The sequence below is a fragment of the Aphelocoma coerulescens genome, chromosome 9, assembly GCF_041296385.1.
Source record: "Aphelocoma coerulescens isolate FSJ_1873_10779 chromosome 9, UR_Acoe_1.0, whole genome shotgun sequence".
In the NCBI taxonomy this organism is placed as follows: Eukaryota; Metazoa; Chordata; class Aves; order Passeriformes; family Corvidae; genus Aphelocoma; species Aphelocoma coerulescens.
Genome location: NC_091023.1, coordinates 22,770,699 through 22,784,414, shown reverse-complemented (window position 1 = coordinate 22,784,414; position 13,716 = coordinate 22,770,699). Strand labels below are relative to the sequence as shown.

At 40.6% G+C, this 13,716-nt stretch overlaps 2 protein-coding genes across 6 annotated transcripts in view; one reads left to right on the top strand and one right to left on the bottom strand.

The window, feature by feature from the left end:
* Positions 1-3,354, top strand: GPR160 (G protein-coupled receptor 160). 2 transcript variants are annotated; one of them, XM_069023892.1, is made up of 3 exons: positions 1-234; positions 345-482; positions 1,500-3,354. In XM_069023892.1, exon 3 carries the CDS (start codon positions 1,554-1,556, stop codon positions 2,562-2,564), a length of 1,011 nt encoding a protein of 336 aa, XP_068879993.1. In that variant the 5' UTR covers positions 1-234; positions 345-482; positions 1,500-1,553; the 3' UTR covers positions 2,565-3,354. The 2 variants fall into 2 exon arrangements, with proteins under 2 accessions (XP_068879993.1, XP_068879994.1); XM_069023893.1 differs by lacking the exons at positions 1-234; positions 345-482 and having other exon boundaries at positions 1,503-1,584; positions 1,851-3,354.
* An 87-nt stretch (positions 3,355-3,441) lies between these two features.
* Positions 3,442-13,716, bottom strand: part of PHC3 (polyhomeotic homolog 3) — a 31,487-nt gene continuing 21,212 nt past the window's right edge. For all 4 annotated transcript variants that reach the window (XM_069023883.1, XM_069023879.1, XM_069023880.1 and 1 more), the window contains one exon: positions 3,442-11,939. In XM_069023883.1, the coding sequence (XP_068879984.1) occupies positions 11,785-11,939 (155 nt within the window). In that variant the 3' untranslated portion in view covers positions 3,442-11,784. The remainder of the gene's footprint in view (positions 11,940-13,716) is intronic.

Sequence of the window (13,716 nt, the reverse complement as noted above, 5' to 3'; positions counted from 1 at the left end):
AGCGGCGGCCGCAGGTGGGTGCCGGGCCGGGCGGGGGGAGCCCGGGCGTCCCTTCGGAGCCCTCCGGGCCGCCTCCCTCCCTGTGGCCCCGGAAAGGAGCAGGAGCCCGCCGGCAGGGCCGGGGGCAGCGGCGGAGCCCGTACGGGAGCGTCCGGGACGAGGAGCGGGAGGCGCCGGCAGCCGCGGGGTCCTCTGTGCGCAGGATGGGGGCTGTGCCCGCACGGCCCAGGACAGGTGACTCCACGCTACAATATTTATTATTTTTATTACTACTACTATTATTATTATTATATTATTATCATTATTATTATTATCTTACCGAACGGGACCCTGTTGGCGTGCAGGTTCCCTCCTTTCTGCGTACACAAGTGCAGCGTCCGGTACACGAAGACGAAGCACACCGGAGTTAAGTCGTACTGTAAATCCAGACCAGGTTTCAGAGGATGCACTTGAGCAGATGAAGAGTCAAGCGGTGAGCCCAGGTAGGCTTGTAAACAAACTCCACGGATGCTTCCCAAGTTGCGCTGCCAAGGACCTCTAGTTGCTCTGCTCTAACTCTGCTCTAACTCCGCTCTCAGGACACACAAACTCAAATGTGCACTAACACAACATTGGCTGTCTGGCAAACCGGTCACAAAGTGCAGGTGTTTGTTTAAATCGAAGCGATTTGCTGTTAACACAGAGCCTACGAGTCAGTTCCTTTCTACAACTGCCTTGGCGCCTCAGCTCGTCTTTGCTCTCACTGAGATCACTGACACCATCCTGCTTCTTTAAGGAAAGAGAGAAGAAATTAGACAAAGCTGTCCGTGCTGTTTTGCTGACATACACAGAGCCACTCTATGTTCATTTTCCTTAGGAATTAACACTTGGAAAAGAGTTATCATAAACAAACTTGTGGAAGTCTGAAGGGAAAACCAGCTGTTCTGAGGTCTCTATCATTGTAGTACTTCCAGATGAACAAAAAAGCCCAATTCACTGAATGAAGCCCTTGTGCTTTGGATTGTCTCGGAGTTCCAGGATTTTTTGCTTTCAAGATATTTCTGCAGTCTTGACTTCCTAAAGATTCTATGAGCATAACGAACTGTGAGGCTGTGCTGTAGCATCTCCTACAGTGTCTTGTGTGATTTTTGTCCTGTAATTTCTTCAAAATACGTAGGCATTCTGAAACTTCCATCCTTCTGCCCAGCTGGACAGAAAGTCCTCTCCATGCTTTCTAAAGGAAAGGAACACAGTCAACCTTATTTCCTAAACCTTTCCTTGGATCAGTAGCTAGAATAGTAAATTATGTTGACCTTTTAACACTCAATAACGTAATTCAAAGAACATAACATTTAAGCAGTTATTGATAATTTAATGATGAGTTAGTGAAGCTCTTTACTCTTCATTAAGGATTCTGAAAAATCTCAGACAAATTGGGTAGTTGCTATGATGGAGAATTAACTAACTGGTAGAGGCACACAGAAATGAATTTTTAGAAGTTTATTTTTTTTTCTTTTCAGAGATGAAGCACTGTGTCTTGTGATATTTATTTTTGCTGTTTTCACCACTGGAGGATGGCTGCCAGACGCTGTGAAAATGGTTCTGGTCAGTACCACTGCACCCACACCAGCCAATCTCTCGAAATCAGCTACATGTTAGTCCTGATTATGCTTGGAAAAGTCTTCCTTGATTTCTTCATGTTGCAAATTAAGCCAAAACCCGTGAAAACCAGTTTTATGGCATGCTTTTGCGTTTCAGTGGCACTTCTTGATTTCACACTGCTGCTGTGTATCTGCTTCATTTTCTGTTTTGAGGACTTTGCACTCTGGGGCATGCGATTCACAAAGTACCACATCTGCCTCTTCACTCAGATCACGTCTCTGACCTACGGAATTTTGCATTACCCGGTGTATCTTGTGGCTGCTCTGGATTATTACACCACCGTCTCCCAAACATCTCAGTTCCCCAAAAGAGCCCGGAAGTTACTTTATGTCTTTGCTGTGGCAGTGATATGGATTTCAGGGTTTTTTTCCACTCTTGAAGCTGCCGCTGAAGAGCCAGAAATGCAGAACAGTGTTTCCCCTTCGCAGTGCCCTGTCTCTGGCAGCCTGCAGAGCCACTCAGTGTCGTGTGCCATGGTGCTGCTGCTGGGCACGGCTCTCCTGGCTCGCTGGAAAGAAGTGACAACCATGCTGCTGTCTGCCAGGCTCCTCTCCTTTTCCAGCCAGCCTGTTCTGATGTTCTCCTATGTGCCTAACAACAACACTTGCTTTAAGTGGCAGCTCCTGAGCAGGCTCCTCCTGTGTTTCCTTGGCACTTGGGCACCGTTCGTTGTTCTCCAGGCCGTGGTTCTGCTGCTGGATGTGCAGATCCCGGCCTACGTGGAGATGAACGTGCCCTGGCTGTACTTCATCAATAGCTTCCTCCTGGCAGCAGCCTACTGGTGTCGGTGCCACGATGTGGAGCTGACAGAGGAGGGGTGGTGCACAGACCCATTTGTCAGCTGGAAATTTTGCTTTATGCCATTCAACAATGAAAGCACAGAGCCAGCTGATAAGCCAGACACAGGAATCATCATCTGTTAACGAGCTGCCGACTGAAAAGGCTGCAAATAAGCAGAACTCTGATGTTCTGTGGCTGGGTCCTTATGGACAACACAAGGAAACATCTCCAGAGCTTCACTCCATGGAAAAAAGTCCAGTGTCCGGCAATACTGTAGTGAATATTGCAGTGGAGTGCAGGACACCGAGGCTCAGTGAGCAGCAAGCACCGCCAGTCCAGGGAATTCAACTTCAAATTACATGTTTAAAAGACCACTGCTTATATAGGACAAGGTTCCAGTTAAACCTCATGTTTCTCACTAGAATTTTACACTTCCTTTAAATGGAATTACCTCAGGTTTTACAGTACAAAATGCAATAAAGTCTTCAAGGCTGGAGTTACATACAGATGCTGACCTAAGGTTCAAATGATTTTTTGAAGTGTATTTTGTTGTTAAAATGTGGATTTTTGTCAGCTTGATGGAAGGCAAGGGTTGCTGTCTGTTTAACAAGAAATAACTGGTTTTAGTTAAAGTTACAACTCTTACAGAAACTTTGTTTATACAGTACAAAACCAATGCAAGATGGGCAACTTCCCCAGCCACAGGAGAAGTGCTGTTTCATTGTTTCTTTGCTGCTGCTCCTCTAAGGTATATGTACAAATTAAAAATTAAATAATTAGAGCAACAAGCATTATACATAAACACACGTCCAAGGTTAAAGAATGGTTTAAATTAAAATATAGCTTATTTTTAAGCCAAAATTACTTTAAAATAGTTAAATATGAAGTGGGACTACTTTAGCAGGGAAAGAATTAGTCAGGCTTCTAGAAAAAATATTCCTAATTTTCAAATTCTTACAGTTTTATGATGGACTTGATTTGATTTTGTATACGAGAAATAAATGATACACAACCAAAGCAGACAAATGAAATTAGCATTTATTTCTGAAGCACTAAACTCACAATACAAGGTTGTATTGAAAGAGAAACTAAGTAAATGATGCTGTAGGTTGGTGAATCGTCCCCCAGACCCACAGGGAACAGTGATTTCACACAAGAATACTCATTAAGAAAACTCTGCAGATAACAAAAGGTGCAATTACAAGCAAGTTTAAGCAGCATAGTTTAAGGTGCTTTGTTTCAGCATTTGTAGGATGGATTTTACCCATTAACAGACAGATTGAAGAAATTTCACTTTTACAGATCATAACAAATGAGAGAATCTAAAATTCATTCACATGCTAGTTGGTAATAGGAAAGTGCTTCTTAAAAAAATGATTCACAAAGTAAAGATCATACTTTATATAGTTCATTGTGTGCTCTTCAACTGTAAAACTTAAATTCTGGGTAACAGTTTACATTATTATATATCAATTATAGAGATAGATTTAATTGCAGAATTTAATACTATATGGGTTAAGTTTTCTTATAAAAGAATACTCCAGTATTTCACTCCATAAGAATACACAATCACATCTCAATCATAAATTAATCTTTTGATTTCTGAAACATACAAAAATCCGATTATTTTGATTTATTACTTCACTTCACATAGTGCTTCTTTCACCCACAGTCTGTGGTAAATTTCTTTGAGATTTCTGTGATGTAATCAAAAGGGGACACGCATTTTTCAGCACTAGAAAGTGGTTTTGGGGGAAAATCTGTTAAGAAGGCCATCAAAAGGACAGTAAATGATCAAAAACTGAATTTTAAAACTAGTGCAATAAGAGGAGGCAATGTTTAGCAACATAGTTTGAAGTGTTTGGCACCACAAATTATTTCATTTTTTATGCTGGAAAATGTACTTGGAGGAAATTCTATATCCATGTTAAAAGTAGGAAAGCACATGCAATGTTAACTGGAAAAACAACCTTAAGCAATCACTCCCTGCTCTCTCAAACTGTAATTGCTGTTAGTAAGTGCTGGAGATGCTATAGGATAAACCATGGCTAAACACAGGGGTTAGACACAGCATTTCTTCAGGTTTTATAGAAACTGGACACCCACTGATATGGGGCTGACAAAATATTTACAAAACCTAATTCCATTTAAAAATCAGCAAATACCTCAAATATAGGAATGCACCAGGCATTTCAGAATCATGAAATAACTAATCCCTACAGACTCGGCAGGCAGGGGGAAATTCCTCTTTTAAAGTTCATTCAACACCAGATGAAGGCAAAGCTGTTTTCAAAATCGTTTCAGGTGTGTTTTGCATGGTAAGTCTCACACTTCTGAATCACTAACATGCACAGAACTGGAACTGCAACCAGTTGGGTGAGGCTGCTGACATGTTTTATTTATCAGTGTGGTTCAGCTTCCCAAGCCCTAATTAAAGTTTACACAACCCCGTCTGCCCTAGCGTGCCAGAATTCCTGTAGCTGCTGCAGTGCTCCTAAAGCCACTTGAAGTTTTTAACATTTTTTACAGGGAATCCACAACATGCAGCCAAAGCAAATATTAATGGATTGATGTTACATCACTGTATTACTTGTCAGATTTATTCTGCCTTACTTTTTGTGGAAAAGTGCCAAAGAGCATCAACCTTTAGGCTGTCACCTCCATCGAGGAGGCAACAGTGGCACTGCAGGTCTCCACCAACATCCAACTGTGGTGCCTCAGCCTGCCAAGCGACTATTTTAAAACACATTAGTGGTAACTCTCTTTGCAAGCCCACTTTTACCCTTGGCATTCATGGAGGGAGACACCAGCTGTGCAGTGATCTCCATCCTATTGCATTCCTTACAATTATGTCTTTTCCTCTGTGCATTTTTTTTTTTACCTGGTGCTTCTGGGCAGTCCCAACGCTCGTGCTTGGGTCCAGCCATGCAGCCCTGGACCATCCCTCTCTAGAACAGGGTGACAGTTTCACTGCCAAAGAGGACAGAAGCTATGCCAGGAAGGTGGTAATATCTGAAATAAAAGAACTACAGATAACCACTGCTACCTCTCCTCTGTGCATCACTTCTTGTGTCTTACACCATTCAAATACCTTACTGTCCTTAACTCTTACAGGATTATTTGATATTAATGCTAACAACAGCTAAAGTGTTAACCCCTTATGGGAAACTTCTGTACTTTTCTCATTTAAAGAATCTCTTACAAATCAACATTGATTTTATGAGATATCCTATGTGTTTTCAAAAACAGAGTATTTGGCACTCAATGATAAAACCCTTCATCTTTATACACATCTTTCCTGGTCAGTACAGGCTCGTTCATTCTATAACACAAAGTTTGCTTGGAAAGGAAGTTGGGTGTGCAGAATCCTTCACTGTTCTTTCCAAAAATGAATTTGCAAAAAGCTGCCAGAGGATGAAAACATCCCGGCTGGGTAGTGGAGGACAACACAAGCCTTCCACAGGCTGCCCAGGCTTCACCCACAAAGTAGATCTACCTCATGAATCAAAGACATTTGTGCTTTGAGCCTAATCCCATAATCACCAGAGATACCCTGCTTATTACCTAGCAACAACACTACAAACCTGTCAACAACCCTATGTACCAAAGCAGTGCTTCATAAACACAATTAGAATGCTCCTTCAGTGTTACATTTTGCACGTAAACAGCGTTTATGATCACCATTCTATGAATGCACAATTGTGCTCAAGTTACAATTACATCTAGGTGGCAAAAATCTTTTTAAATATCATTTTTCTAGTTTCTTACTGTTCAGAGTCATTTGGATAATTCAGCAGGAATACATGCTGGAAGTTTAAAAAATTTTAACTTGAAATCTGTTTGTAACACTGGCTCCCAGAACTGTGCTTCAGAAAAGTTAAATCCATGGCTACAAAAGCTGGACTATGAGCTTACTACATACCTGCAATTACCAGCATATTCACACATTTGAACTTTACTTTTTCCCTTCCACTTTGCTGTAAGAGATCAGAAAATACTATGCAACCTTCAAGTGAATGAGCAGGAGTGTGTCTTAATGCAGAGGTTACACAAACCTACACAGCAGCTTAGGATGGGGCCTTGAGCACACGTGGAAGTGCTGGCAACAAGACCCATGGGATAAAGCAGGACACAAAATGCCCCAGCCCACAGAGCTGACACCCAAGAGAGCAAAATGCCACACTCAGAGATGGAGTGGAGAAGGAAATGTCAGAGTTCCAAAGAGATGAAGATGGTAAAACCAAATCAGGCTGATTCCCATGGATTAGGGTAATGCGTGCTCACTGTCTTGGTGCTCAGTCTGTGTCCCAGGCCCTGACTCCATCAGCTCAGACCAGGGAGAGCTTCCTGAAAAAGCTTCCTGAAAAACCCACACAGCTGGCACTTGTCTGGACCATCACTACCGTCTCTTTTTCAAATGCCACTACTTTCAAAGCCATCCAGGGGATGTAACTACATAGAACCTTTCAGGCCTAAATAAACTCACATGACTAAAGGCAAATTCTTTTTAAAATAGTTTAATTTAGGCTCATCCTAAATGAACTAAGCATTAAATGAATTTAAAATTTCTTTCTTCTAACAATAATTCCTGTCTGAAACTACAGCTCACTATGCAAGAGTGACTTGAAAATTAATTCACTATAAGCAATTAACACTTTACACTGAAATTATTCATTGATAGCTCTGCTCATACCTGTTCCACTCAGCATTGAAGAGAAACACTATATTTAAAACAAAATACTCTAAAATATTAGCTTCTCTCCATCTCTAATAAACTAATTCAGGTGAATATTAGAAAAGTATCCTAGACTGATTGTTTTGCACAGTCATTATCTGCAGCCTAGAACAATCAATGAGTAAATGTCTGGTTAATGATGACAACTATATTTCTAAATATATGCTAACAGGACATCTCTATACAATACTGGTGAGAAAATAACCCTGCAAGCTTTTATACATGCTGAATTTTAATATGAGCAGTCTCAGTACAATCAGAAGAACTACTCATGTTATAAATGTAATTATTTGCAAAATCAGGACTCAACACAGCTGTCACTGAATTCTTTGATCACTCAGAGCTGTACATTTGTCACTTAGTAAGAAATCTGTTGAGCTATTGAGGTGGAAGTTTCTGCGTGGATATTGTGATATTAGAATGAGAGCATCCATCTGAAATTGGCATTAGTTTTAGCTGCCATGCCAGGCAGTGACACACCACACCCAGCCCAGTCTCATGATGAACTTCCATTCAAACCACACTTCAGTGGTTTTGTACCTGAGTATTTCCTTACAGCTCGAGATACAGAAATGATGCAACAGCTATCACAAACCTGCCCAAACACTTGGTTTTATCCCATCCTTTTCCTGCCACATCTGCAGTTACTAAGGACTCCATCTGTTCTACCCAGAAGGCTGGATTCCTTTTTGGACAAAGCAGAAGTGGAAGTCAGGAGGTAAAAAACCTGCTTTCATGGGAAAGAAATGAGGAAATGGATGCTTGTGGGACATAAATCTTCCATTTGAAATGTCTTGTTGACAAAAATCTAGCAAAGGCTTTACCCTCCCTCAGGAACTTCGATTCTGGAAAAAATATGATAGGTTAATGGGTAAAGAATGGATTTACAATGCAGCCTGTTTAAAAACCCGTCAAACACTCTCTGGTTATCCAAAACAGCTGGCACTTCAAGTCAGTGGAGGTAGCCAAGCTTCCTCAGGGGAGTGCCCTGCTCCTGCTGCAAGGCAGGGATGCTGAGTGACACGAGCCAGATGGATCAGGGGAGGCTGCACACCCATTAGATCATCATGTACAATTTTTAAAACCCCAAACCAATCCTGAAACTGAGACAAGTGTAATAGTTCTTAATTCTATTGGATGAAATCTTGAAAGCTACCTTCAGCCCAGTGCTCTGCAAAAGGGCCTTGCCCTGAGCTAATGCTGCAGTTTCCATTAAGGAGTAGGGTAGGATGGAGACTGGTAGAGAAAAAGGAAGGGAAAAAGCCATGGAATGTATCTCCCTTCTGAGCTAAGATCCTGCAGCATCCTACATTCCTTTCTATGGAAACTGAAATACTGCAAGCATTGTTGTGAGGGGTAGCCTGCAACACCAGAAGGCTGAATACAGAAAGCAAAATCCCAGGAAATAAAGCTAATAAAAAAGGTTTCTTGTAGATGCATCCTGTGGGAACAAGTGTTAAAAACTAGTTAAAATCTTCAATACTACTTCTTTTGCAAGAGGGTATTACCTAATGTGTGGGAAAGCCATGGGAAATGGTAGTATAAGCCTGGGAAAACATCACCTATCTGAACAGCAAGTGGCTGGTATGTAAAATGGTTCTGGAGGACTGTTACTCTAAGTATTATATTGTTTTTTGAGCAAATTCATAAACTTCCCAAGTAGACTTCAGCTGCACTTGGAAATTTTCCAGCCTACTTTCCCATACAAGTGTGAATTCTTTAAAAATTGATTTTATTGACATGGCTACACTGGCAAACACTCCCATACAAGTGCATTTCTATCAGTACAGGTTGGTATAGCTGTGTCTGCTTTTAAGTTCCAGTTAATTGCCAAAATCACTGAAGAAGAAAAAAAACTTTTAATATGCTTAAGGCCCACATTCTAAGTTGTTGCATTCATGAATATTTAAAGCATAATTCATTATCTGCAGTTCTCCCAAACCCACAGGGAATGTTACATACCAGAAGAACAGGACCAGATGTGCCTTACTGGGGTCTGCTCTGAGCTCCCAGCACCTGGCAGTGATTATGGCTGAGCTGGACACAAACACTAGCTGGAGAAGCTCTCCTCAAAGCTGTCTAGTAAAGCAAAATTAAAGCAGCCATGAAATTCTCATGCAGGTAACACTGATTAACTACAGGTCTAAATAAGACCCCTAAGTCCACATTTTCTAGTACACCTTAAGCCATTATCAAACCACATTTATGTATCCCTACTTTTTACATTGCCTAAGAACAGTACAATCAGAAGACAGATTAAAAATTAGCCAGTGAGATTTCTGTATAAAAATAATAAAACTTTAAGACAAAAGCCAAAGGATAAATATCTAAGATATCTTTAGTCTTCAGTTAGCTCATCAAAACAGAACATATCCTTTAGAACATATGTTACAGCTATGCTACACTGTGTATCTTACAGAAATGCTACAAATGGGAACCCACTGTCTCCATCATTTGAATGTCTTTCAAATGAACATTAGCAAATGTTGGAACTTCAACTAAGAAGTTTATTTTACAACAGTAACTGAAAACAGAAAAAAAAAACCAAATTAGAAAGTGCTTAGCAACTTCCCTCCAAAATAAATCCAGGCATCAATTCATCCTCTAAAGCTTTGGTGCCATTTGGATAAGGGCTCTCACCACATACCAGCATGTAACTGTAATGTGTTGTCCTAACTCGCAGCTTCAGTGGTTAATAAAGACATTAATAACATCTGCTATTAGCAAGCTCAAACAGTTGTAAGTAAGAACAATGATTCTAGTATTGATCTCCAGAAGGTAATGGTAGAAAAGTCTGTTAGTGGAAACAAAGCAATAGTCTAAGTAAAGGAAAATGAAGCACAGATTTTTCTGTAATCCAAATTTACTCTTTAAGGTCATCAGTTAAATAATATACATATTAATCTGTCTGTCACAAACCTGCCTTTTAGCCAGTGTATGTGCATTGACTCCTTTTGATCTAGGGCAGCAGTTCTCAAACTTTAGGTCAGTTCCTCCTCTCTTCAGGAATACTGTACAGTCCCCCTGAATACTTCCCTACACAATCATATATTATGCATTAATTTGCATAAAATACAAAAAAATACATTATTTGCAGACACGTACACATATTTAATTCAAATATACACAATGACTATCAGCACACGTACCCTTCTTTCCCTAGACAAGAGCTTAGGGATCCAGGTCTGTACATAAGGGGAGTGGAGCTGCAAAAGGGAGGGAACAGAAGTACAAAATACATCCATGAGCATCCGTGCACAGGTGGTGGGGAAGCAAAGGCCAAGAAGGTGCTGCTGCCTCAGAGCCCAGGCAGCTGTCAAGAGCATCAGTAACTGGGGAAATGTATTTGTTCCATAGAGTGTGAGAGAGGGAAGATGGAGGGGGACACTAAAATCCTACCACCTGCAGCATCCAAGACAAAATCTCCTGCCAGAGGGACAAAGCAGGGCCCCTGGATATTTATCCCAGAGTTGCCAACGTTGGTATTCTCCCTGCTGACCTGGGAGGCTCCCTCATGGCAGCAGCAGCTGCTCCTGCACAAGCTCTGAGGGGGCCTCACTGCTCCTTCCTCAGAGTACTGCAAGCACAGCTCACACTGGCCACTGGACAAGTAAAAGGTGCCTGGAAATGTCCGGTGGGGCAATGGGAATGCACTACAGGGAAAGACATGTTAGAAGAGGTATCAAGATAAAGAACATCTGAGCTATGCTGTCCCTTCTCTACCCCCAGTCTCTAAAGTAACTTGTCTCAACACGAGCTGGTCCTGGCTACAGTTTTCAGCTCCTCACACCCAGGCATTTGGGAACCTGAGCCCTGAGTGCTCACACACCTCCTCAGGGTCCACTCTGAACCCTCATTTGAGAACTGCTGGTCTAGCTTAACTAGCAGCATGTGAAACTACAAACCTAACACTTAATGCCCCCTTAGTGCATAGCAGCATTCAAAGAGTAAAGTAACATGTGCTTCAGTTACCTCTGGCAGGAGTGTCAGTAGCCTGATCATGAGGATTTTGATGAGACATCTACATGGTTTATAGTATTTTACAGACTTCAAGAAAATACTATAGTGGCAGAGATGAGGGTAAACCTACATGAGGAAAACCAGCTGCCAACCTACCCCTTACAAACAATTTGCTCAAGACTAAAACAAACTCAGAGAGCACAACTAAATGCATAGCATTTTACTGGTACTAGTGCTTCCACAGGGCCTGTGGACACTTCTGTTAGTTCAGTCAAAACACTGCTGTATGTGGGAAAAATCTTTCAGAATACAGCAACACAATTTAAATGGTGTCTAGATTGGGGTGGGGACTGGGGTGTTAATCATAACTCATAAAATGAAGTACATGTTGGGGAATATTTAACCTATCACAGCATATTTCACTTCATGTTTTTCCATGAAAAATTTCAACTCAAAGCATTACTCAGGCTTTACCATAAACCTATTAGTTATTGAAAACCACAGAGGACTCCTGGTATAATCAAAAGAACATTTTAAAGTCTTTATGTGGGGAGAACCCCACCTATTTAACAAAACATCACAGTAGCACATGCCACAGTGAAGATGTTGGCATATTACTGTCGGTTCTGTCATTGAGAAACTGTTGTTTAAACCTTCGTGTTCACCTCCTAGGATTCCTTCAAGGAATTGATACGTGCACAGATTTTCAGTGCAGGTCCAAGCTTAATATTCATTGCACTCATAAGGTGATCCTCCTTCAACAAGAGGAGAGCTTGTCCATCAATTTCTTGTGCTCTAAATTCATCCGCAATATCTTGACAACCTAAAGGCAATAAAAAATATGATTACTGGTTTAGAAATGTCCATTCTTAGATCCAATGATTTTATCCACACTAGAGCTTTTCAGCTACACATTTTCCAGTGCTCATCCCTTCATCTTGTTGAACCTAAATTACATGCAAGAGTACAATATTATGATGGGAATTCTGAAATAATCTGAAAGTAATTTTTGCTACAGCCTCTAATTACACTGTATTTATTGGAGAACTACTCATCGGGAATTTCAAGTCCCAGCAAAGACAGAATTTTCATTTCATTAAGAGGAACAACCTCTCATCATTAGAAGAGACTGGGAAAACAGCACTGAAATAGCAATCAGAAACATAATTCAAGTGGGCTCTTTCCAGCAATAAAAAGATACTATTATCTAATTCTATAAAAAGTAACTATATTACTCTGCTACGTGCAAGTCAATGAGAACATTCACATAGCTACAATTTCCAAAAGGAGTTAATTCCATCTGTGTATTACACCACTGGGTTAAGGAAACAAAGTTTTGATGTATGGGCTTTGGCACAACCATCTCATGAAGACATTTATCGTTAGCTATCAAAATGAATATTCTACACACAGCAGTAATTCACTTCAAAAGTGCAACTTTAAACTGGTTGGATCTTTTTTCCATGTTAAACTCCTTTTCTCAATGTGAAATACCAGTCTCAGGCTGCTGAAGCTTACAACATAAAAAAAGACTACATGGGTTAGACTATCCCAACTAACTGAGGGACCCTTTCCACTGAAGAACACTGTGGAAATGAAGGTTTCTCCAAAGATGTTCTGGACATGTGTTGAGCAGAATCATCCAGTTATGCCTTGTTCTGTGGCAGCTCTGTTAGATGGATAGATGTCTTCTAACAATGTCCATGAGAGCACTCCTTGCCAGTTGTTTATTTGAAGCTTCTTCCTCCCAGCCATGTTTTTAATGGGGGTTTTTAATACATTTGTGTTCTCAATCCAGCAGTCTCTCCATCTGTCTGAGCCTTTCAGACACACTTGAATTTGTGTCCCATCTTCCATTCCTGACTTCAATTATTCCTCATAATAAGCTTATTTTTTGGCATTTTTACATTTTCCCTTTTTAAAAGTATGCTATTACAGAGATACAAAATTGCTGACATGATGACATAAACTAATTTCATATTCTCTTGTGTGTTCAGATTTAAATTATATAAAGAATTGATAGTCCAATTTCCTGATGGATTTACAAATGTGTACAAGGCAAATGGAAAGGAAACGTGGAAGGAAGTACCAACATCCAAACCTGAATTCATTTGAATTATTACTGTGTGAAGGTTGTAACATTCAAGGTTGGAAACAGTTAGCTTTTCACAAAGAATAAAGCACTAGTTTTTCCTTAATGATTTGTGCAACAGTTAGCTCTGACATCATCATAAAGGTTTTCTTACTGAAGTGCTGGCAACAGATAAAACATCTGTAAGTCAAGTATTGAGTATTTCTGGGAAAGGTATCATGGCATGTCTGACTGGAGACCTGAATGTTGTGATTGTCAGACCACACTATTTACAAAGAATCTGAGAGATCAAGAGAAGTTCTTACATTTAAGAATAAAACTGGTCCTACTGAAATAGGAAACTGGATGTTTGTTGTTGCCAGCTTTTTCCTTTAAGCAGGACATGAAGAATATCCATTCAACTTCTTAAAATACTTTTTATCAAAGTCATTTTTGGAAAAGCAGTGGATGGAAGTTGAAGGTATTGCAGTTCCCTCATCCAAGCACATCTGGGTGTATTCTTAAGCAC